Raw genomic sequence first — 25,677 nt, forward strand, 5'->3', positions numbered from 1 at the left:
TACCATCCAAATATTGGTCCAGCTTTTTCAAATGCGACTCTGCTAAAGAAGCATCCTATCTCAGCTTCTTTCAGCAGAAAACATACTTACAAGTGGTTCAGTTTGGCTGAGATTCTCCTTCAAAAGTTATTGGCACCACATACAATGGCCTTATAATTTATGAGAACTGTTAAGGCCCCTGACAGAAGTTGTAAAGCATCCTGACTGATTGGGTAGATGTGAGATGTGTGCAGTTATGGCATATTGTTGCCTGCATGCGTGCACGACATGCAGATAGTTCCCCGACTTGCTCTGTCACAGATAAATTACTCCTCACAGTCAAATTAAGTTGCTATAAATCACCTCGTGGACCCGAGAGCAGTCCTGAGTGACGACCTTTATGCCTCTTTGACTTTAACTCTTATTTATGTTAAGCACATCTGTATTATACTGACAATAAAAGTGTGTCATATTTTTTAAGAAGTCATTGTTTTGCAGAGCTCACGTCACGGACTGAAACACTTGTTTTGTTTACAAGCAGGTTTAAGTCTTGAGATGAAAAGCATGATTCTTAAATGTTTCTGTGTAAACATTTTTTTTTCTTTTACAGTGAAAATTAAAATATAAAGTTGTTTACTTTGGTCATCCCGTCTGCTTTTAAAAGGTATGTATTCCAAGCAATCTGTCAGTAAATTTCTTATCAGTTCAAATTGTAATTTCAAATATATATAGTCCAAGTCTGGAAATATGCCATATTTTGATGTAATTGTCACATTTAAAATTTTGATTCTTATAAATGTGTCCAATCCCTTCTTATAGAGATGCACGACAGTAATTACAATCAATTTTTTTTCATGCGTCTTAGTCCACCCCAGTTCTGCAAATAATATATTTTATTCACCTAATATTACAGATTTTTATTCAGGCAAAGACGAAATCATATCCATCACTGACTATCTTTGTTAGCTACAGTGAAGTTAGTGGAAAATGTGTGCTTTCCTTCTCATTTATCATACATTCATCACGAGAGGCCTTCAATGGTTCACAGTTCCCAAAGCAGTAAGTTTTTTTTAATTTTTTCCACAGTAAAAATAATAAGTACCAACGGCTGTGTGTTGAAAATGAACCGTTGTGATGTGACAGAGGCGCCTGCGTGTGATCCCTGCTGCACTTGAGACAACAGGCTCTGAAGTGCACCGCTGCCCAGTTACACATTAGCTTTGATTGCCAGTTTGTTCTGTGTTCAGCCCATAGCTTTGAACTGTGCCTCAAGATGAAAGCCAACCTTGTCCATAGTGTGTCCACTGTACAGCACTGCTGTTGCTTATTTGCTCCGAGCAACATCAGGATTTTTTTTTTTTTTTTTTTTTTACAGTTCTTTATCATGCTGAGAGGAGCACTATGCATAATTCATCATAGAGTGCATCTTGTGACAGCACCCCATCTCAACTCAATTTTAATTTAATGCCTTTTCTTCTTCATCTTTTGTTGACTGGTCAGTGCAAGATACCACAAAGGTAAGTCTGTGGTGTGTTGTGTGGATAGACTTTGATATCAGTGCTTCCCATGGCGAGGGCATCACCACTCAGTGCCTCTTCTCTCATTTGCTTTCTCCAACCCCTTTCTGCTTCTTCTTCCCAGAGTCACAAAACACATCGCAACGCTGCTAAGGGCCAGTCGTCCTTGTTCTCGTTCGTCTCCAGAAGCCAGCAGCTCATCTCTGAGACAAAACAGTGCTATAGAGCAAATAAAAATGTCTTGCCTCTTGACAACCCCCGCCTTGGATATATGGCCTCTTATTTCGGTGAATATATTGCATAATTATGTGTGGTTATGAATATTACATGGAGCCTCACACTGAGCGCATGGTAAGACGCCTAATTGCAGAGTTTAATTATTAAGGAGCAAAGGTCCTGAGCGGGTTTTGGGAGAGGCACTTTTGATAAATTATTTTTTGCAGTTTTCTGATGAATTATTTTGGGGCCTTGTGTCTAATCAGCAGGCATAGTGGACCGACTAACTGCTCTTGAGAGGGACTCCTCTTTCCATGGAGAGGAATTGCTATGCTGATTAAATCTGGTAAAATCAACTAATAACCTAATGATATTGGAGTGGATCAAAAAAGTACCTCTTCTCGTGGTGCAGCGAGGGTGCTGTGGTAGTAGTATGAGGTCTGTTGCTGTTGACCTTGGGGCAGAGCTTTAATATTTCGATGCAACATGAGGCAGGGAAAGCCTGTGATGGTATGTACTAAAGCAAAGCTCATTTTAAACAGTGTCATACAGCTTTACTTTATAGTTCATATGAAACACTTCAAGGAAAAAGTCCGTAGAGGTTGACTAAACAAGGAATAATAAACTAGATTTCCCTCAAGTAGCCACTAGGCACAGCGGCTTGTGTAACTACAGCACTTGTGCTGCTGCCACATTTTCCTCTCCAGCACAACCGAGACACCCACACAGAATTATTCCCCTCTTATTATACAGCATGCATAGTTCAGGCGAACTTAGTTTGCAACAAAGTTGAGGCGCTGACCTCGGTTTTACATTTAAAGAAATATACAGTATGAATAAAACAAAGTTCTCTGCGTGTTACGCCCGATGCAGAACTTCGGCACCTTATGTATTCTTCCATAACAACCTAATTGCTTCAGTGCAGAGTGGAAAGAATAATTGTCCCATTTAATCGCTGTTCTGTGTCATCCTGTGACAGTGCGAAATTCATTTAAGAGCAAGCGTGGGATCAAACGCGGGGTAATTGCCGGGCTCCCTCCATTCACCTCCTTCAAAATGCATGTGGGTCTAGCACTTATGAAATGCAGTCAAGCTGCTTCTTTTTTTTTTTGCAATCCAGCACCAATATGTAAATAATTGATTTATATTGATGCGAAGATCGCCTCAGTGTATCTTTTAGCTGTTTGTTTGGAAGTCCCCAGTGGAGGCCAGGAGCCTAGTCATCTGTCAATAACACGTCAAGGCGAGCACTTTGACCAGCTCTTTGAAGGATTATTTAAAGTGTGAGGTTACTTTAAACCTGCTATTCCACTTTAAATAAAGCCTTCAAACCGTTTCATTCAGGGGCTCCAATGACTTGTCTGTAAATAACAGGCATATGCCAGTCCTCTAGCTGTGATGAATTGGTGAAGATTGAAGTTTATATTAGCTGGTGCATGAATATTCTGCACATAACGAGGTTTACTTTTTAAAGTTTGCCCAGCAAAAAAAAACAAAACAAAAAACAAGAAAAAACCCAAGAACTACTTGTGCAACAGTCATTTCCAAAAACACTTTAGCTGCAGAACTCAGTCGCTGCCCAGCAGTCTGGCAATCATGCATCATAAGCTTTTGAACAGCTTTGTGCTGCTTTAACAGCTTTTGAATCAGTGCTTTGCTCAAGGACACATACTGGCCGTAGAAGTCTTGAAGCACTTTCCAGTCACAGGCTGAATTGCGAGCGCCCGAGTATTTGTATTTCTGAGTGAAATGAAAACAGTTAAAGGTCATTTTATACAGAAGCTCTATACGCCTGGAGACCCGTATTGTGCCTCCTAGTTGACGAGATGGACAGGTGGTGTTATAAAAAGACCTTTTTTTTTTTTTCACGACTGACATCATCCAGAGCCACCAGGAGGCCACTCTTCCCACCCTCCCTGCTCCAGTCTTCTAGCTACCCACTGTCTGAAGCTAATGGCTGGAAGCACTGCTAAAAGCTCTCAGTGTGATAACGTAATACGGAGTCAGAGAGAGGGAGAGAGAGTAAAGGACTGCTGGATCAGTGAGGCCATATACACCGATTATACAGGGATGAGGAAACAGTCTAAAAATAAAAACAAATGGAGAATGCTAGATGATATCACTGACCCCAGATTGCTGACGGCAGTGTCTTTGAGTCGTATCCAGATGGTTATGAGGCAGGGATGTCGGTGGGAGCTGAGACTTACTGCTGTTTTCCCAGCTGATGTCATGCTTAATAAAAGAGAGTGGCATTCTGTTTTGCTGTTGCATTAATGAATGATGAATATTAGTTTAAAAAAAAAACCCACAGCTTAGCTGTAAATTTATTTGCCTGAGATTCACGGTGATGAATCGTCGTAAACTGACTATTTGCTTTTATTTACAATGGTTGGTAGACCCATCAAACCTTAAAGCTCCTTCAGATGCATCTCATCTCCTCTTTAACTTTATGCATTCATCCTTTAAGTGTCGGAATTTATCTGTCCCTTTCTGTTCTTGTTCCTTGCCGCTTCCTCCTCTGTTCTTGTTCCTCTCCTCCCTGCTCTTTATCAGTTCCCAGACTGGCGGTTCTCAGTAAGATGGATGTGTGCATTCCCAGGGCAGATGGCCGTGTTGTTACTCCGTGTACCCGGCTCACACTTTAACACCCAGCCGTCTTGTCTGGCCTGATGGGGCCATTGCCTGGGGAAAGAACTCTAGTGCTGCAAAGTGCAGTAAACATGTGGGCTTGTGCAGCTAACTGCATGAATCCTCATCTGTTCTGTCAGAGAGTGAACCCTAGGACCCTGTACGACACAAACACAGGCTGGTTCATTCTTTTTAGGACCACAGTTTTTGTTATACGTTGAGTATGTGCTTAAGTTTTAGACATTTTTGTTGACATTTAGTTACAGAAAGTGTAATATTGTATCAAGATTAAAAGATGTGCGCTGAGCTTTATTTGACACACTTGTTTCAGTTACTCCTATGAGGGAGATCTTAAAAAAAAGAGCAATTTGACATAAAAATATGGAGTCTTAATGGTGTTGAGACTTGCTCTGTGTGTGTTCACGGCCTGGATTTTCTCATGTGTATATCTTAAACCCTAACCACTACAATCATATGAAAATATCTGACATTTTTTGTGTAGTATTAAATTAAAGGCTTAGCATTCCTCGGAGGAATGCATATCACTCACTGCCTTTCATGCCACAGCTAGGAACTAAGATCATCTTATGTTGGAGAATGACAGAGTTGCAGCAGTTTTGATCGAACCCTAAAAATAGCGTTATGTGCGATTTCATGTGATTTTGTGAGCTATCACGCTAAGAGTACATGTTGTGAATGACTCCCAGCTACTACCATAACAAATCTTAGCACAATATCTGTAAAATTGACAGATTTACAGCCATATTTATGTCTTCTAAAGTCAGTTGGCTGTGGTGGCCATCTTGATTTGAGTTGTCTCCAAAAGTTAACCAGTTGTAGACATGCATGCAATGATTATTTCCTGAAAGTTTCATGGAAATCTGTCCAGTTGTTCATGAGATATCTTGCTAGTAGAAAGACATGAGCAAAAACCTTATTGTCTGCCTTCATCTTTTGGCGCTGGGTGATAAGTGGTTCACTTTGTGTTATTATAGATGTCCTGATGTCCCTCACGCAGCACCTTTAAAGTTGACGGTTAGTGTTTTAGATTCACAGTTTTTCCTTCGTTTCACTGCGTGCTTGCATCAGCCATACCTGACTGTAACACAAAACCATTTTCTTTTTGACCCATGAAGCAACACCACTTTGTCCAGTTTCACTTTCTGGCTGATAATACAACCCACCTGTTCTTTTTTATTCTTTCCAGTATACAATAATTACATTTTGCTTTGTGTTTTGGCCGTGTTGCTGCAGACGTTCAAGACATTCGGTCTTATTTGTGACCTTCCCCGTTTGGCATAACTGTGACCTGCACCTGCTTGACTGATTGGTTTTGATCGCCACAATAAACCTTTATGCCACCTATGATTCAATCTCACCACGTGTGGACCTCTTCGGTAAACCTGTGCTCGATACACGATGATCTTCGGATGATAAATCACTAGGTATGCATAAATTATATCAGTGAAATCAGATGCTGTATAAGCCTTATGTGCGCACATATGTAAATTCATTCAGGGATGTTCAGCTGTGTGAAATTGCGGTCTTTGTCTAGCCTCTAACCATACAATTTCTTTCATTTCAATCCCAGCACGCAATTGGAATATTGTCCCTTAGCAGCTCCTATCACATGTAATGAATGTGCTGCCCCAAAGGTGAGAGCTGTAATTGATTAAAACCACAATGTTTTTTCATGCCTCGGTGTAGTCGGCGATAAGAATATCTGGGACGTGTGCGTGTGAACGCGTGTGTGGGTTTCTGCCAATCCGCGTGTACAAGGCAGGACATCAAAGTCATTTGCCCGGTTTTCTCCGTTTCATCCTGGTTAATGAAGAAGCTGAGAGCGTGCTTCTGGGTCACAGTGGGTACATGCACAGCGAGGTCACTTCAAAGGCGGGATAATGACGGATTAAGTCTTAAATCGCGGCCATGCTTTGGTCGCCGTCTCACATCCAGCCCGCCGCTTTGCATTTTATTAACAAATCATCGCAATATCATCGGCTAAAATGTGTCCGCGTTAATTTCCCTTGTCCATCTTACTCTGAGCAAATTAGTTAATCGTGGTGAGCAGAGTGGTGGGCCTTTTTATAAACCCTTGATGGTGATGAAACATTTTTTCATTAGTGTCCATATATGTCTCCATGTATTCATGTTTTAATGAACTGCTCTCCCAGCAGGTCCGTACTGCTGTGCGTTGTGTCCATGACAGTGATGCAGCTTTTCATTTGTACCAGCCCCACAGCTTGCAAGGCAGATATTCCATCCTTGGTTAGCTCGCCTTTGCATTGAAAATCAGCAAACACCCACAGAGCCCTCGCTACACAAAACAGGTAAAGATGTTTCTCCAGTTAAAGTGCCACAACATGACGAACGTAAACAAGAAATGTTGGGAGAATATTAACCTTTTAGCACTCTTCTGTTAGAAGATGTCAAAGTACATTAATGTTGCTGCTTTTCTGCAATCTGTCCTACGAAATCTGAAGACTGCTTGTTGAGTGACAGTATGTAGGAATCACTCAGAGAAGTCAAAGTGCTGCTGGAGTAATTTATCCAACTCTAGACCCTCCAAGAGCTCTCGAACTCACAGCTACCCTCATCAGCAGCACGCGCCAGCAGTTATAATTACCCATGATTCCACGACAGGCTTACACACCAAAATGCGTCTTTCTGAATGAGAGGTGGAGATTAACGTCGGGAATTATCTGATGAATCCAGCGTTTTGGGTGTTTTCATATTAGTGTCAAAACAACTGGAAGAGTGGAAACACTTACGAATTTTTAATAGGTGTATATTGTTAATGTCTGAATCTTTGAACAATCTGTTGATGTGCTCTTTTCATGAAAACATGGATTGAAATCCTAAGTTTGTAATAATCTCATCACTTCTTTAGTTGGATCATTTAAATGCTGTAAGCTATGAATGCAAAGAAATCAGTCTTCAGCATATGAGAGAAAACATCCAAACAAGAAAAGTGAAGATGTGAATGTTTGAACAATGACTGACTTCTGCATATGTTAAGGTGCAATCACTCAGCAGTTAAAATGTTAGAGAGAGCTCCTATGCACAGAAGGAACAAAACTACATCTCTTTTAAAGATTCCTAACATCAGTTTTCTTAAATCGGAAGGAAAAAAGGTTGTAAGAAGAAGACGTCCTCACAAGAAAACATGCTGCGGGGTCGCATTAGTGTTTCTAGTACTGGAGGCACTGAGTGCAATAAAGAGTGATAAAATCGAAGGAGTACTGAGAGGCCACATGAGAGCAATAAGGGTCACTTAGTTTTAAAAAACCCAGTTTGAGGTGAAGGTCCGGGTTCTTCAGCGGGAAAACAACTTGGAACACACAAAAAAAAGACTGAAAAGGAAAGGATGGACCTTTAAACAGGCCAACAGTAAGTCCTGATTTGGTTCCTGTTGGCTATGGCAAGACCTAAAAACTCCAAACCACCACAATTCAGTATGTTGTTTTACCAGATGTGAAAGGGTTAATAGAGTCTAAAGTCATAGTAGTGTGGATGTGGCAGAAAGTACCAGGAACAAAAACCTACATAACTCTAAGATGCTTATTAAGGAATCTGCAACAAAACAGGAGTACAATCCTTACATTTTAGGTAGTTTTTTCTACTAAATATTCTTTATTTGTTTAATAAATGTGCATTTTTTTACATCGGATAAAATGCTTTATTCAAATAAAAAAAAAAAAAGCAACAAAAAAGTTCAGGTTAAGTTCTGTCTTCAACTCTGTCAGTCCCAGTTGGGATTTCTGAACTAATCGGATACATCATCTAATGTTGCAGGGAATTCCGCAGAGGATTGCGGGGGATGAAACCGGGTTGTCCAGCGTCAGTCCGGAGAACTGCCCGAGCTGAGGGGCCTCATTTGCTGGAATCTCAGTGGCAGCTCCCATTTCACCTGGGTTCTCCGATGTTTAATTGGCCTCATTATGTGATTAACTTAGCAAATTTACCCCTTACCCTCAAGGCAAAGCTTTGAACACTGGCAGACTGCAACCCCCCTCCACCCAGAGTCACTCCATCATCGAAACCACAATGTCAGCACTTAGGCCGGCCATCACATTCCACTGGGAAGTTTTTATTTTCCAGCAGAGATTCCTGTTTGACCATATTACTCTCTGTACATTTGACTCAAAAACATTGCTTTTAAGAGCTATTCAGTATAGAATAATTAGCAATATTATATTGTTTCCTCAGAAATGCTCCATATTCACATTATGCTTATGGCATTTTATATGCTTAGCATGATTTTCACAAGCTCTTTTAAATGGTTGCGTCACTCATGGCTGTGTATTTTTTAGTGGGCTGGTGTTTGCATTCAGACCATAGCCCCACTCTTTCAAAGTGGGTGAAGTTTTTATATGTGGTATATAAATCTGTTTTATTTCAGGGTACAAAAAGAGCGTGTTGTAATGCGCCGTTTCATCGTCACTGTATTACACGGATTTAGGCGCTGACTTTACCTCTTAAACCAAGCCCAACGATAAAGCGAGTGGGGAGAAACAGTAGACTGTGCGATCCGGCAAACAGAATCTAATATTTGGAAAGCGCCGGCTGTTTACGCGCGGGGTTCATGGTGTTGATCTCCTTGGAGAGGAGAGTGAAAAATAAAAAGAAGATGGGGGTTTGGGGGGGTGGCGGGGTGGAGTCCATGATGTTAATCTGTCCTGTCATCACTGAAATCTCACAGGTCCTGAATGGGATCCCTGACAGTCAGAGGAAAAGGCTGGTAAAAATGGCAATTCCACCAGACCACTTGTTATTTGCCGGCGACTGTGAAGGTTTGCTTCCTCGTCCAATATCCAGCGGCTGAGAAGGTGACGACGGCGAAAAGGAACGTGCGTGCGCATGTTTTTTTCGTGGGGGTTGAGGTGGCGAGCAAAGTTTACAAATGGGATCCATCATTTTTCATGCGCCGGGGTGACATCCCTCCGTCAGCCAATTTCGCTCCGATAGCCCAGTCCCTTGGTTCATTGATATCTGCATTAGGGACCTTTGTTAAAGGTCTCATCTAAATGCATTGAAAAATGCCCTGCTCCTGCTGCTGTTGGGGGTGTGTGCGTGCACGCATGTTGCCTGTTCAAAGATTTGCTGACTTGGTTTTGTCTACATTAAGGTTAGTCTGTGTGGCACAGCAGTGTGGTGTCACTGAACCTGAAAGAGGGGGGGGACAGCTTGTGGTAAAAAAAAAACCAAAACCCATCAACAAAGCTACTAGAGCCAGATCTGCTCGGAGTTCTCTCAGTGGAGTAGCTTTGAGTGTTTTGTCACTGAGTAACTCTTATGTTAACAATGGAGCGAATTTATTAAATGTATTCAAGTTAACCACGAAATGAAACATGACCTGCGAACTTGAATCAAGAAGAGGACATGAAGCACCGTGAAGAAGCTAATCCCAAATTGATATAAATATGACAGTGCCTTCTATATGAAGTTGGTTGGAGTAGGCTCATTAACCAAAACACTTCAGAGCCTCTTCATTTTCTGCCACTAAAAAATGCCACCCTTCGTTTCCCCGCACTTGTGCCGTCCTATACGGTCCGAGCCAACCTGGCTATGTCCCTCGCTCCTATTAAAGAGTTTTAATTTGCTATTCCCGTCCATCTTTTTTTTTTTTATGCTCCTTATTTTACGGAGCCACGATGTGATACAGCAGAGGTGCCGCGGGGCTAATGTCGCTGTCAATCCACCGTCCCCTCAGCTACAATCTCACGGCTTAATTTCCACACAGATCCAAGCACCCTTGAGCTTTAAGAGGTCTCATTCTGACACTCGAATCAGAAATGCCCCCGACCTTACTTGGCCAGCAATTTCACAACACTTTGCTTATGAGCAGTGTTGCACTTTTAACATTTTATTTTATTTTTTTATTTTTTGCAGGGTCCCAAACTGTGCAGTTAAAGTTTTGCGGCACAGAGTTCATCTAACTTATTGAAAAATATTTGAATAAAAATGTGTGTCAAGTATTTCTTTTGTAGCCTTTAGGTAGTTAGGCTATATCCTGGCTCTCTCAAGATCTATTAAGAAAAGTAATTAATAAACTTGATCATCTGAAATTGCCTAATAATTTGGTGCTTGAGGACATCCCTGCAGTGGGGTCTGTAGGGATTTTTTTTTTTAAGTTCTCATCTATTGTTGCACAGTTATGTGTTCTATATGACTCAACGACTTGCAAGAATATTTAGATCCAAATGACTTTGAAATTAATTGTTTAAATTAATTTTACAGACCTCGAGGTGCTTTGGCATACAGTAGCAGCTCCTGGATTAATGATATTGTGTCCCAGGATGTTTACTGAATGACTTGCAGTGGGACCATCTGTCACTGTCTGTCACAAGTTCCAGGAGAATTTAATAACGTTCAACAAATGCTATTACAGTTTCATCCTATTTTCACTTATGGAAACTGGTGCGTTATTCCATAGAACCCTGGTTTGGAAAAATTCAAACTATCCTGAAGTAGCTTTTTTGTTGTTGTTGTTGTTTGCTTTTTAAAAGAAATAAAACACATATTACCACTATTCTGCTTTATCATTTCAGGCAAAAAATGTCAGTGCTGTCGGATGTGGAATCATTGCAAGGGTCACTGGCAAAAGAAATTGGCTTTATGCAGAGCGTGCCTCAGTACACAACACTCTCAAACCAAAGGTAAAAACAAAGCCCTTACCGGCTGTTTTTGCCCCATCATTATTTCTCATAAATCCCAAACTAGCCAGGACCAGTGCCTTTGACAGCATGACTGATGAGTCCGCCATTGTGAATGTCAAAAGAAATGGTCTCCTGCACCTTATCTCCTCTGTTTCTCATTGTGAGTGAGACTTGGGGGTTTTTATGGAGAAAAGCCACGGCCGCTGTGATGAGCATTACTGAGTGATAATGAAGGGCACGTTTCTGTAGTGTCAGCCTCTCCAGACAGGCAGGCGGGAGAAACTCGAAGGCTCCTGGCTGCTGAGAGGCATCCATTCATGCATTTATTTGGCCTCATGTCTTTATCCGAGCCAGGATAAATGAGCATATTTATTTATTTACACTATATCTATATAGTGTATCTATCTATATATCTATATATGATTGCCTTATCTATTGCCGCCTTCACTCACAGGGGTGAAATGTCAAGAGATAATCAAGTCAAATGAGCTTTTTGCTCACTTGGATGTGTCTGTGCAAGGCTCATTTCTGACATATTTGATGTAACCAAAAATGCTTCTGTACTGTTTGATTATTCATATGATCCACCTTTAAGCCGCACAGAGTTCCATACATAATGGAAAGAAGAAAAAAAAAAAAAGAAAAGAAACGAGATCATACATACTTAATGTTTTGGTTTCCACTCTGAAAGTCTTACTGCTCAATGAACAATTACAGTTTGTCTGAGTGCAAATGTAACCAAGCCTCACAAGTGAAGTGTAATTTTTTCTCTCTCTCTCTCTCTCCCCAACACAACTTGCCATATGTTTTTAAAAGAGTGCTCTGGTTTGATGAGCTACATATCCCTCAGAGGCCTGCGTTAAAGGCATTTTTAGTGATCCTGCCTGTAGCTTGGCATGCAAACCTGCCAGCACAGACGAAGGATAATGAGGTCGGATCCAGGTCTGAGCAGTGGCTGTTAGGCAGGAAGCTGCATATTTATGATGGCTTTAAGAAGCATTTATTGCCTCGTTTCCATCAGAACATTTTCTGCAGAGACCTGTCAGCTTTCCTTGGAGATTAGTCTCAGATACCCCTGGTTAGGTGGTGGCGGTCCAGGCCGGATTGCTTTCCTTGTTGGTCTGCTCACCCTTTCTCTCTACCTTTTTCTAGGAAGCCTTTCTACTTCTGTACCTTTCGCTACCTATTTATACGCTTTCCCTCCTTTCGCCATCTATTTTTTATCTGGCTTTTCTCTCTCTCTCTCAGAACTTTTCCGCACTTGATGTCACTTCGTGTCCTCCGGTTCCACTGATACAAATCAGGGTTAAAACATTTGTTTACCGTGAAGAGGAGATGAGAGAGGGGGAGACAACGCTGCACTAAATGTCAAGGATGATGAGGTGGGTCAGGCTGCCAGAGCGGCTGCGATTAGGGCTGTCTTCGCGCGGCATCATCACAAACTCTGACACCAGCAAATCGACTGCACAATTTATGCTCCGGAGGGCAAAGTCTCCCAGCGCCACTGTTTTCGCCGAGAAATTAAATTCACGTGTTATCTTTGGGAACATCCTTTCCTCTTTTCATTCCAGTACGAGTGTCAGGAGTGAAGGAATGCGCACTGTCAAACTGAGTGTTCAAACTAAAGAAGAATGGATTCTGGCATAACGTGCCATTTCTGTCTTTATGGGCAAAACCACTTCCACATAAACACGCTTATCGACTTGTTGACATCTGTTTCTTTTAATAGTTAACCAGATATAAAGGCACTAAAAGGTTCTGGAAATCCACAGAAAACCAAGCGAGTTGTTTGCTCGAACAACCATTGGTGTGTTCACGCCTGTATGTTTGCTGAGGACCTTGTGTATGAGCTGTATGATTCTTTCATGAGCTGTGTGGCGGCTGGCCTTTCATAGGCGCGCTCTCATTGAGCACTTAATCAATACCAGTCATCTTCAAAGTGGGTCCCTGTTCTTTGTCTGCCTCGTAATCCATCTCCATGCAGCTATTTGAATTCGTATTGCAGACCAAGCGGACCATCTTCGCTATCAGAAGACTTAACAGATTATTTAAGGACCCTCAGTACTATGTTTATTACCTCAAGTCCTGGTTTATAAAAATCTATACAAGGGCCTGAAGACCCGAGGCAGTGTGGCAAGCCAGCAACGTGTGGAGAATTTGAGAATTGGAGGAAGGCAATTTCAGTGTCTCGGTTTTTGTCCGATTGTTTTGTTAAAGCCGGTTTTATTGCTGTTGCTCAGCTTTTCTGTCTGTCTATTTGCTTTGGGTTTAAGGAGTCGCCAAAGGTAATTTATTGTTTTCCACCACCCCCCTGTAGGAGAGCGTTTGATGAGGCACTTCTGAAGCTGCCCAACTGCAGGCTCGAGAAGGCGAACTCGCTTTGGATTCTGCATGAGTACGTTTTCTAAATCACTTTCAGCTTCTTCTGATTGTACTTCTGCAAGTCCATCTGCAGTGAAGACGGATAGTACTCTGGGCGCAACTGTTAGAGCGGTGCAGTTTGTGAATCCATCTGTAGTAAACATTGATGGCATTAGAGGCACAAAGACTCTTGTTTTTTCCCTTTCTTTTCTTAACTTCTGCGCTCCAGTCAAGCAGCTCAGCCTTTTGCAGAGACAAATGTGCAGTGATCCATGCTCTCGACACAGTTAAGAAAATAGTTTTGGAAAATTGGACCTTGAAGAATTTAGAGTGGGTGAGTAATTGGAGGTCAATAGAAGGCAATGCTCCACGACAGAGCTGAACCCGTAGTGAGGGAGAGGAGAGAGAGGAGGCAGCGGCGTGTCAATCAGCCGGCGTTTTGCCCGCATTGCCCCTTAATTTAATCACTGTTTAATTACTGCTGTCCCCTGAGGGGCGCTCTGCTAGGTTCAGTTACTGAGCTTTTTCTCTTCGTCTGCCTCAGTCTCTCTGGGTGTGTTTTATTTTAGCCCACAGACAGCCTCTTTAAAGCAGGCCACTCTCAAAAGCCTCAGCAGTATTTCAATCTTACCTCGGGGCCTCTTGCACAAATCTGCTGATGATAATGTCAAGGGCAAGCACATATGCATATGTGTGATGAAAGGTGCCTGCAGGAGGAGAGGCATTGCAAACACACAAATTTACCCAGCTGAGAAAAGGCAGGGAAGTGCCAGCCATCAATGCCCGCTCCCTCCGGACGGCTCCAAATGTGAATCGGGGCAAAATGTTTTGTGAAATCTGAGCGCGGCGCAGCTCATCACCAGAAATCATCACTGCGAGGCCTGATCGGGTTCAAATAGATGCGCGCCAGCACTGTGCAATCAGCGTAGTGTTGTCGCTGTTGCCAAACAGTACCCGTGTTTATTTTGTCTCTCTGGATTGCCAGCAGCCCACTACCACAGAACTAAAAGTAGGACAGTGTCAAGGGAATAGCTCACAGTTTAGCTGTTAAGATACAGCAATCAATATAAATTTAGCATGATAATGATCAGGTTCAGGGGAGGGGAGGTCTCTTGTGGCTCTCATGCTTTCTCTTTTCCCAGTATGTGGCACGATGCTCCAGTTCCCAGAGGCCTGCAGGTGTCACAGCTGAAGCCTTCCGCTATCAAACCTCGACCGAGGTTTGGAGCGAGAGAAACAAACACAAGGCTGTTTCAACAGGCTCGGGCAATAGCCCTTACTGGTTAATGAAGCCGCTGATAGCGCACACTTATGCACAGGCACATCGCACCTTTTAAGCCTTTAACTTCCAACCAGTCCCTTCCTGAAGAAGCCTGGAGGTATTTTAGACTGTGTTAAGGATATAATGGGACAAACGGGGACAAAGAGATGAGGAGCGGCGTGTTTGTGTGAGGTGCTGCCTCTCAGGAGTATCCATGATGATAACTATCACCAGAGGAGGAGAGGTGAGACAGTTGGGACTTCTGGGTATTCAGATTGGAGTGTTGACAGGTTTATTATTGAAGTTTGTTTCCCCTCCCCACCCACACTCGCACTCTTCTCATTCTCTGAACCGGAGGTGTCAGAGTGTGATAGTCGCTGTCTTCTACTGTAGTTCTGTTCATGACTTACAACGAGTCTGCTGTTTCTACACCAGCTGGTCCCACGAGACTCTGGCAGCTATTTCAAGACATCAGGAGGAGACGACAACAACATGGATGAATTAAATAGCCTAACACTTCATTGTTTTTGCATTCAAACTTGTTAAAAAAGCTCTGCTCGGTGAGATGCAGTGTTGATGCCAAAGCCAAATTGAAAGTGAATTGTGCAAAATGTAATCCCTTTGAGTTGGCTCACTGGCCTTGTTTGTGTCAAGCAGGATGTGCAGCAAAGGCAGCACTGCTTGTATTCCAATTTAGGATCTCCTGCCATTAATAAAGCTGGAGCATGTGCAGAAAATTAAACTCTCACATTTCTGTTTTAATGAGATCTTATCCATCACGGTGCTGTTTACCTCACAATCAGATAACATTATCAAATTGGAGCTCAGTCAGTGCCTTGTGCAAACCCTGTCGCCACAACCTGTTGCTCTCCTTAATAGATTGAAAAGGGAATGAGATTTAAATAAAAACTCTATATGTTAATGTGCGGAGTTTAGCTCCCCTGCAGATTTCTGTAGTGAGGAGGTGGGAGTGGAAAGCACGCAAATTCCCACCGAGGGTGAATGTCAGTGTGTTGCTGTGTTACGCACACAGAAGCACAAGAAGACGAGGATTTCTAATCTTGTGCTTTCGTTTAAAAAAAAAATGTGAACAGGAGCAAAAATGTTGCCCTCGGTGCTTCTTTTCAAGCAACCGTGTCCTGGTTGGCCACAAGAGGGAAGCAGCTAGTTACAGAGACAGAGGGCAGGTTGCAGGTTTGTGGGGAGATCTTTTGGCTAAAAGGTGTTATTATAAACCTTTTATACATCACTTTTTGTCCTCCCATTTGACTACACTGTGATCTTTGGTACAAGAAAAGAAGAAAGCTCCATGGACACGGAAATGAGGGAATACTAAATTTAAAGGTATTGGCTTTTATCGTTAATAAGCGGGGCAGTGATCAAAGGTTCACAATGCTCAAAAGCAGCTATGTTGCACTCAGGAGGGAGGGGAGGGGGGGCAAGTGCTCTTCAGCCAGGCTGAGTAAATAGCCAGATCAGCTAATCAGAATTCAGCTGCAAGATGGAAGTTAGTGGAGACTAATTGAAGGCAGATTTGAGGGGCATCCATCTGGATATAGCAACCCTTCTCTCCTGCTCTGCTTAGGAATATGTGGTGAATTTTAATCATGCTTTTTGTAAATAGAAGGGGCAAGGAGAGGGTGTTCTCCAGCGAGGCCCGCGGAAAAAGCCTCAAACACAACAGGGAGGAATAACTCAAAGGACATCTCGAGCAGACTTTTCCATTTACTTGCCCTCTTCGCCTCTCTCGGGCTCGGGGAGGGGGGCGGCGCAGGGTGAGCCACACTCTCTCGTGAAACGCGGCGCGTGTGGGATGCTATCAGCACCTGCTCAACATGGGCACACCAGCCAATTATACGTGCATAGGTGGATGGTGTCCTCCTACACATGATTGGAGTTATAATCCCGAGTGTGTGGGCGTGTTGTCCCGCTAGTGTTACAATTGAATATTCGCTGTAATGAACAACCTAAAGTGGAGTCTGACCAAGTATAACACAGCACTATGGGCGCAGAACAAATAATGATGTTGCAGACATACTGAACTTATGCGCAGCGAGATCTTGTATGTAGTGTAAGAAATGCTGGAGTAACAAAATTTACAATATCAATATCAACAATGTGCATTTAATTGGAGGTTTTTTTGTTTTTTTTGGCCAACCTGATGCCTTAAAGTTGAAATACAGAGTGTTCAGTTGACTTATTTCTCTGAAGGCTTTCCATTAAAATTATTGGTGTTTTTAGTTTAAGGTTTTTTATTTTTTTTCTTCTTCTCTTCGACCTTCATCGCTCCTACCTTGAGCTCTACAGCTGATCCCAATCTGACAGTGAAAATACCGGAGCAAAGAGTGCTGTCAATATGGCATTCGCAATTGCTGTTATTTTCTTCAGTAGTCACACATTTCAAGCAATTCTCCGGGGGCATTCAAAAGACAGACCCATCAAAACCGCTTGTAACTCCTCACACTTAGACAGACGCTTTTAACTTAAAAGAAGACTGATAATAAAGAGGAACGTGGCTAGGTGGGGCTGCTTCATTTTCTTATATTTCTCGTTTGTGATCTTTACTTGAGCTGAACTGAACATGCTACAGCATTAGGAGAACAGCTTTTTTAGGTCCCTGACAGAACGCCAAAAACTAAAATAGAAATTTTAAAATGCACCACTGTTGTGGTTATTCTATTTAAAACAATAGTTTGGATGTTTTGAAGTGAGGTTCTGTGGAAAAGGTTATGAAATAGTCTAATTCTGACTGGATTGACAGATTAATAGCTTATCAGTGGATCACTGCCAACTTAAAACAACTCCATTCTTAAAAAAATAAAATAAAAATAAATCAGTACCTTGAGTTTTGGGTTACATGTTCTGGCAGACATTTTCTACTTCTGTTTATTTCAGGCTGGTTGTTCAAAGAGCCATGCACGACAGGTAAGATATTTATTGTGCAGAACCTTTCCACAGAACCCCCTTTTAACAGATCTGTCCTAGATTTTAGATAAAAGGTCTTGGCTACACTACTCTGGACATCAATTTTTTAAACTGACATTTGTGTCTTCGTGTGCACGTTCTGACTAAAATAGTGAAATACCTGAGTCGCACCACTAGGTGGCGATAATATACAATATAACATAAGAAAATACAGAGAACGTGATAGTGGGCACGCGTTAAAAAGGCTGCTACGTCATTGTTTCTAAAAAAGCTCCATATCTGCTGTCCACACAAAACCACCGGTTTCTTAAAGTCTCCATATTATAAAGTGTTTTTTTGTTTTTTAAATTAATTTATTTTTCATTTTTCTTACCCAAAACACTGTTTGCCTGTGGAAAGGAGGCGTAAACACAGCAGAAAATCTGTTTTTAAAAGTATGTAAAGTGGTGTAGATGAGGTTTTAGTCTCATCTCAGAAGTCTGGCAGTGGTATTACATTTCCTGCTTTACAATGTAACTTCCGTTTAATCTACAATGAGACATTTTCAATCTGTTGCCGTGATATGCATGGGTGCATGACTGCATGAAGCTGGAAAAGAAAAAAAAAGGAAAAAAAGGAAACTCTCCTCCATAAGGTGTCTGATTTCTATTCCCACTGCAAACACACAGCACAGCTAGATGCAGATTTCCTGTGGAGATTCACAGTTAGCGCAGGATAATAGTGTATGGGGAAATGCCGACCCCGGGACCGTCTACAGGTCCTCGGATAAGATGTGTGTTTGAGAAGAAATGATCCAACAGCGAGAGTGATTGCTGTAATGATAGCTCCCTAACCAGACATTTTTCACAAATGGAAACATGGATGTGGGCCTGAAAAGTATCAAAAAATGGCTACGAAGACGTGCAAAACAATTTTGGAAGGATTTTTTTTTTTTTTTTTTGGAGCTGAACCGTTGCATCATGAATGCATGCTTGAGATGCTTTGAAGTAATAGAGTTCATGTTTAGGTAGAATCGTTCAGACTAATAAAGTTTGGAAAGAGTTTTCTTTTTTTAGCGACGAGAAGTTGGAGCAACCTATTTTATTTAAATCCGTTTTCGCCTAAATTATTTTTGATTGATGGGTTTAAATTTTAACATAGGGCACTGCTGAGGCAGGAATAAGCGGACTACTTTTACATATATTTAACACGGTGTACGTAGGCTTTCATTTAATGCCATTTTCTTCTGCTGTGCAGGATGGAAGGTGTAGCCTGAGGATATGACAATATGATTACAACGGGACGTCAATCCCGCTCCATGGCTGCAGTGATAAAAATATTATAAAGTGATTAGGGGTGTGGAAAAAGCATAGGTTCATCTATATTTTATACCACATGAAAAAATAATCGGACCTATAGACACTGTGGCTTATGTTGGATCGGAAAGTAAGGAAGCAGTAAGATGGCTTAATATAAACAGAATTACTGCTGTATTTACATTATTAAATCCGAGCTTGGTCTATAACTCATATTAAGGGGAGAGGTTCGCTCATACAAGGCAGGAGATGTAAATAGAATCACAGCATAGATGGTACCGAAAAGAATATTGATCCTAAACCAGACTGATCATATCACAGTGTGATCCTATTAGGCTGTATATAGGTAGATGTCTCAGGAATTATGAGAGTGCGATCATAAGGTAGTTGGTAAATTATAGGTATTGGGGTATGCTTGTTTCAGTTTCCACTTGTGAGAAAGCGAACTCAGAGTATTGTAGTTGCTTTAAAGCTCTGACACATCGTCACTTCAAAACTTGGTGTGGCAAGTTTGTTAGCAATCTGTTTATACCTCCAACAGATGTGGAGCTCCATTAGCATTCGTCTGAAAATATGTCTCTGACCACCTGGATCGTGTCGAAGTGTCTAAAGCACGTTTGAGGAGCGTCAGCGGCGTGTTGGATTCTGTGTCCGTACCAGAGATGACCAGATAAAGTTCAGAGTTGTTGGTAAGACTGATTACGACCCTTCTTTCAGCTTTATTTAAGGTCTGAATAAACAAATCTAATTGGGGGGAATATCAGACTGAATCTTGAGTTAATCTCCCAGATTTGCCATAATTATCATCCCACTTCCCACAGTCATGTGACCCATGGCTTAAAAATTAAAGACAATACCTGATCTTCTTTTAACACAGCATTCATTATATTAAGTTGTAACACACAATTTGTTTCATTAATGTAACACGCAGAGTTTAATAATCACTTTTAATGTCATCACCTTCATGCACATTCTGCTCCACATTACCAAACCAATGTGAAGTTAGCCACTGACACGCTTGAACTTTGACCCCGACCAAACATTTACATACACTAAAGACAAACCTACCTCTGTTGATGCCCTTAAAAACATGACACATATGTGATATGCCTGTCAAACAGTGGTGAAGTGACAGTGACTGTGTGACGCTTTGACAGTTTTTTTTTTTTGTGTGTGTGTGTGCTGGCAGTGTGAGCGATTGCCTTTTTGGGATTCCGTTTGATTGGCGTGATTGTGTGAGCGCATTCGTGTTGTGCCTCGCTTTTGACGGCGCCAGTTTATGCTCCATCCCTCAGGTCAGCCGGGGTTTAATTGTCAGAATTAAATATTCATGAAAACATTGAGTAGATAAATGAAGGTATAAGCACACTGTAAAATTTTCAATAGGTCAGGTGTCGCTGACTTCACTGGATACAATTTACTGTACGACCTGACATTCGCTGTAGTGCCAATTAATATGTTAAGAGGACGAAAAGGAACCCTAAAGACATTTTCCATTTATGCATTATGAAATATTTCATACTGAGATGAACACCAGTAAGACCAAAAGTGCACTGCAGTAAAAAGTATGCTTTATGAGGGTGTTTTATATAGATATCAATCTATATAATTCTAACATAGACTCCCACCTTTGATGGTTACAGTCATTAGTTTTTACCTGAGTGTGGGCTTCACTTGATGTCACATGTATAGTAGTAAAATTAGTTTATAGATTATGCAGCATAGGACAAAAGTGTTCTAAGCATCTGAGGTGTACCAGAGGCCTTTGCACCATTTTCTTGATGGAAGTTTCAGGTTTCTTTGTTAAATAATAGTGTTAAACTGTAGGTTTTGCACGTGTTGAAAAGTGACAAAACCATTAGGTTTTAATCCAGTTTAGAGACCTGCTGGTCTGAAAATAGTTTGTAGGTGCTACAAAACTGGCACCTGAACAAAACCGTCTTGAGAAATGAGTTACCGTAGCAACACAAACAAAAGACAACTTAACCTAACTCAGCCACCCAGCCATACCCGTCTTGCCAAGGTGAGCATCCCCTCGCACTCTGTGCTTCTATCTTTCTCCTTAATGACTTATTTGATGATAATTAACCCTGAATCCTACAGAGACAGGCCGGTGAGAGATTGATGGCCTCGTCGGCCCGCAACACCTGTTCTGCTACAAGGCTCATGGTTACCAAACCATGGCCAAATATGACTGCCCCGAAGCCCTGCATGTTAATGTCAAAGACAAACACAGGTCCTCCCTAGTGGCCTGGGCGTTCTGTATAGGGCAACGTTGTGACCACAACCTCTGATTAGACTCATTATTCCAGTCAAGGCTGGTGGCTCTGAGGGGCATCCTGTGGTCCCCTTTGTTCTAATTAGCAGCAGTGTCCCTTTAAATGTCCATTTACCTGCAGATACACACCATATAAATGCTCGGACAAGCTAAAATTTACAGGTTTATATCTATTTAAGGATAAAAGTAAGTGCATATTTGGACACTTTGCAGAACATGAAAAGAGTATATTGAGCACCTAAAGAGAATGCTTTGCTTTGAGAATGATTCACGTTTTATATGCTATCCAGTGTCAATATTTGTCCTCCCTTTTCCTCTCTTGCTTTCAAACATGCACATGAAACCACAGATAAGAACATATTTGATTTTGTTGTCATTGCTTATCAAATTGCGTTTTGTTTCGGTTGATTTCTGCTGTGAAAGCAGATCGTCATACCCTTGCTTAGTGGCATGTCCAGGCTTCACACATGTGCTCACTGTTGCTGTGAACAGATGCTAATTCGTTTTTTTTTTTTATGTACTTTGAGATAGTTTTGTTTTTTTTCTCTTGTAGGTGGAAGTGCTGGTCTTCTCAACACGTCAGGGTGAAACACTGGCCTCTGTCATGTTTGTCGGAGAGGGGCTCTCAGGAATGGGGGGATAATCAAATGCAGAAAAGTGTTTAAATTTTCATAAACAGAGGAACCACCAAATGCACACAACTAACAATGTACCCCAAAGCAGATGTAGAGCGTTTTTAATTTATGGAGAACCGAGCAAAATGGGCAGATGGAGCAAGAGGAGGTGGAGGCATGCTGAGGGACTTTTCTCTCTTCTCACCTCACAAACAAGAGAAGCCTGTGAGTGTGTGCCACAACACACACAAACACACTCCCACACAACACTCAAAGACACAATTACATGCACAAATGCAAGATACGCGCCGCCCAATATTTACGGGCACGCATCCCATTGCCGCCACCCTTTCTGCGACAGACGCATAAATACACACGCGGTTCTGCTTTTCAGCACGCTACTCCTTCCCTGCAACCCACAACAAAACTCAGGCTGATACATCCTCCTCCCACGCATACGCTTAAACGACTAAAAATTATTCCAACACCATCAGGCCTTCACAAACACACACATGTAGAGACAAATCCTTGGGGTTCGACTGGACCCAACTGAGAACACCCAGTAATGAACTGCCTCAAAGTCTGCAGCAAGTAGACAGACTTCATTCTGCTGGGCCATATGCAGATATGAATATGCATGGGAATCTGTCATACAGGCAACAAGCACTACACATATATAGATGCCAAAGGTCACCGGTGTGAAGAGAGAAATTGGCTCTCTGCTGGGCACTCGAAGACACGCAAGGATGTATTCGAAAGACGTGGGTTGACTGTGAAATGGTGATAATATGAGTGGAGTCCTTGGCTCAATTCTAGAGGACAACATTGATTGAGAAAATTAGCCACCTGGTATTATGTTTTCGTTATGCACTCACAAACATAGTGCTCTTTAAAAGTCCTAAAAACAATCGACAATTATACAGTTAAGCTGATTCCAAGCAATTTAGAACAGATACAGATGAAAATGGAACACTTGTTGCAGATTAAGACTAATATTAGCAATATTTCATTGAAATCATTGTATATTTTCCAAGCGGCACAGTGGAAGAGCACCTAATGAGACATCAGAACATGTTAGTTAAGATCCTTGTGAAAACATGAAGTATTTTTCCACCATGCGCATAAAAGAAAAATCTAACTTAAGCCTTACATTTGACTGCTAGTGTAATGTATTGTTGCATCCATCTGTCACCACACATTTATCATATAACCACTACTTTTTTAAAGACCTGCATTACTGCTGGACTACAGAGGTGTGGGACAAACCATGAGCAGAACAAAAAGGTCCAATCAGTACTCAAGAGGACCAATCAGCCACCTCCAAAGTCTCAAAAGCTCATCTAGTAAGCAAGTTTTGAGCCTTTTGACTTGTTGGGGAGAGTTGACCTTACTTTTGTGACAGTCTAGTAATCGTGAAACTGTGTTTATACAGTTTGTGTGAAGTACAGATGCTTTGTTGTGAGTTGGAAACAATTATAACAGCATAGTTTGCATTAAAACTTGCTCCTGCAGCTCAGGCTTCTGTTTGTGACAGTTTAATTTTATACTTTGCATTAAAGACGTGTAGTAAATTCAACAAATAAACTGTATCAACATGTTACCAGATAGCAATCCGAAGACCGAGTGTCTCTCTCTTAACTCAACATTTTATTTGTTTTTCTGTTATTGGAATCTGGCTACAAAGCCTCCCTCCCAGGCTTTGCTAATTGACGTGGTTTTGTTTGAGTACAGATCAGCTCTACAATAGATGGTTTTCATCTCTCCCGTCTGACTCACCACTTCATTTTAAAACCCAAAGTCTCTCAGTAAAACAAAATACAGACGCGAGCCAGGCTGCCGTTCCAACGAGCGCAACTGTCTCCGCTTTGTTAACTATTTATTTGAGGTGACATTTGTGCCTCCCCAAAACACACGTGTCCCCAGGCGTGGCCCAGACGGCCTCACTGTCCCGCAGTCTTTTCTGCTGTAAATTCCCCACTTAAAATTTCATGATCTCCGCTCGGCAGGATACCACTTCCATCATGAAAGAGTTCTCAAACCTAATAACCGTTACTACTCTGGCGCAGCCATCAAAAACCTATTTGTTTCAACAAAGGCGCTCTCCCCCATGCAATGCTGCTGGGTAATAATGCCAGATAGGTTTTAAGGGCAATGAATTGTGGAATTACCATTTTCTCCTTCCTCTTTATTTCTTTCATTTTTACTCTCTCTTTTTCCCTCTCAAGATCATTATATTAAACACTTAATTATTCATTGGTAATGCCTGTCATCTTGAAATATTGTCCCTTGCCAATCTGAATGCATCATAGTGCCTGGGCCTGCCTTCCTTCCTGAGGTTAATGGCACCACCCTCACTTGCATTAGCTTGGCTAAATGCAGTGTACCTCATAAGTCAAAGTTCCCTAAGTGAGTGGAGGAGTCATCACCTCGAGCGCTCTCTTTTTCTTTCTCCTTCACCATGTGGGTCAGTGAGATCATCCTTACACAGTCGCTGGCTTAGCGCACACACATACCCACTTGTCCACAATGGATCTTTATTGTTTTCTCTGAACGATGGTTAGGGCTTGATAGAGGAGTTGCATCAGGATGGCGCTTGCCACCGGGGCTTTTAAAGGTGAGGGGTGAATGGATCACTATTCATGCAGCGTAATCACGGACTGAACATCCATCGACGTCCCCTTTAGGGTACGGACTGTTATGACTGAATTACAAGACTCGCATCAGTCATTCCACGCCACATGTTCAATCTGAACGGACATAAATAGTTTTAAACGGATTACAGGAGACAGTGGTGACAAGTCTCTCTCAGGTCTGATTTGAAGACAAGCCATCCTCCATGTGTTAATACACTCTGGCATGCAATATTTCTCCAGCATTCATGCAGCGCTAACAAAAATGATAGTTTTGTGCACTTAAGCAGATTGCATGTTGATTATCTGCCTGATATTGCTGAAGTGAAATTAATTTTATCACTGGTTAACTGGATATTATGAGTAATAAGAAGTCCTTCCGGAGTTAAAAAGAAAGAAAGAAAAACACAACATTTAACTGTGTGCCAATAAAAGGAAATGCTGACATACGAGTAAACATTTTACCACCGTTGCAGATTTTTCTGTAGCAAATAAAATGAATATCAACATAATTCATTTTATTCCAATGGAGGTCAATCTGTTAGGACCCTTACTGAGTGAGGCGGATGAGAAAAAAGGCGGAAGGATACCGGAGATTAATACTTTATCTTAAAAGCAAATATGAATCATCATTTTACAGCCCTCTTGTTAAACATGCATGATTTTATGTCAGCATATTAATAAAAGTAAATTAAAAAAGCTCCTTTGCTGCCTCAATACTTACCTCATCATCAGGGCATCAGGTAAAGATCGCAAAGAGAGAGAATTGTTGAGAAAAAAAAGAAAGGTTGGGGTCTTTCTCAGCAGATTGTGGACTCTCTCAAAGGGCTTTAATAAATACAATGTGCTTACATTTGTGATTTGATCTGAGTCTGCAAAAAAAAAAATGCACATTTGTTCTGCAAACTGAATTGTTTTGTACATGTAAGGTTTCTTAGGGGAACAAAACATCTGACATGAAAAATTGACCAAACAAGTATCCTGAAATCCTTTCCACCTATGAGCCGGAGAAACCCTGTGCATTGCTTTTACTCCCATACCTAAAAGTAAAAGCTCATTACAACAAAAAGGAGGACTGGAAGTCTCATGGGGCCGGCAAAAATGCCAGTCCTGGTTCGGTTTATATCATTTGTTTGTTATTAGTTAATAACTCCTGAAGTCCGACAGTAAATTTGAGTGATAAAATTTCTGACCTTCACTTCAGAGTTGGCTCTCCTCACCGTAGAGCTCATTAGTGAGCGGTCTAATCTCATCAGATGATGCTGGGCAAATATGGCAATTTATTCTCTCTCTTTTTTTTTATTTTTCTCCCCA

General features: G+C 41.6%; 1 protein-coding gene across 7 annotated transcripts in view; it reads left to right on the forward strand.

The window, feature by feature from the left end:
- The window catches only part of LOC108233805 (doublecortin domain-containing protein 2), a 192,196-nt gene that overhangs the window by 14,951 nt on the left and 151,568 nt on the right, over window positions 1-25,677 (forward strand). The window contains exons 11-13 of one of the 7 annotated variants that reach the window (XM_037977625.1): window positions 590-643; window positions 1,355-1,496; window positions 1,621-1,761. The exons of 5 other annotated variants lie outside the window; for them this stretch is intronic. In XM_037977625.1, the coding sequence (XP_037833553.1) occupies window positions 590-606 (17 nt within the window). In that variant the 3' untranslated portion in view covers window positions 607-643; window positions 1,355-1,496; window positions 1,621-1,761. Of the gene's footprint in view, window positions 1-589; window positions 644-1,354; window positions 1,497-1,620; window positions 1,762-25,677 lie in introns of those variants that run through there. One more of the 7 variants, XM_037977626.1, reaches the window with a different exon arrangement.

This window comes from Kryptolebias marmoratus, linkage group LG10 (genome assembly GCF_001649575.2).
Source record: "Kryptolebias marmoratus isolate JLee-2015 linkage group LG10, ASM164957v2, whole genome shotgun sequence".
Lineage (NCBI taxonomy): Eukaryota > Metazoa > Chordata > Actinopteri > Cyprinodontiformes > Rivulidae > Kryptolebias > Kryptolebias marmoratus.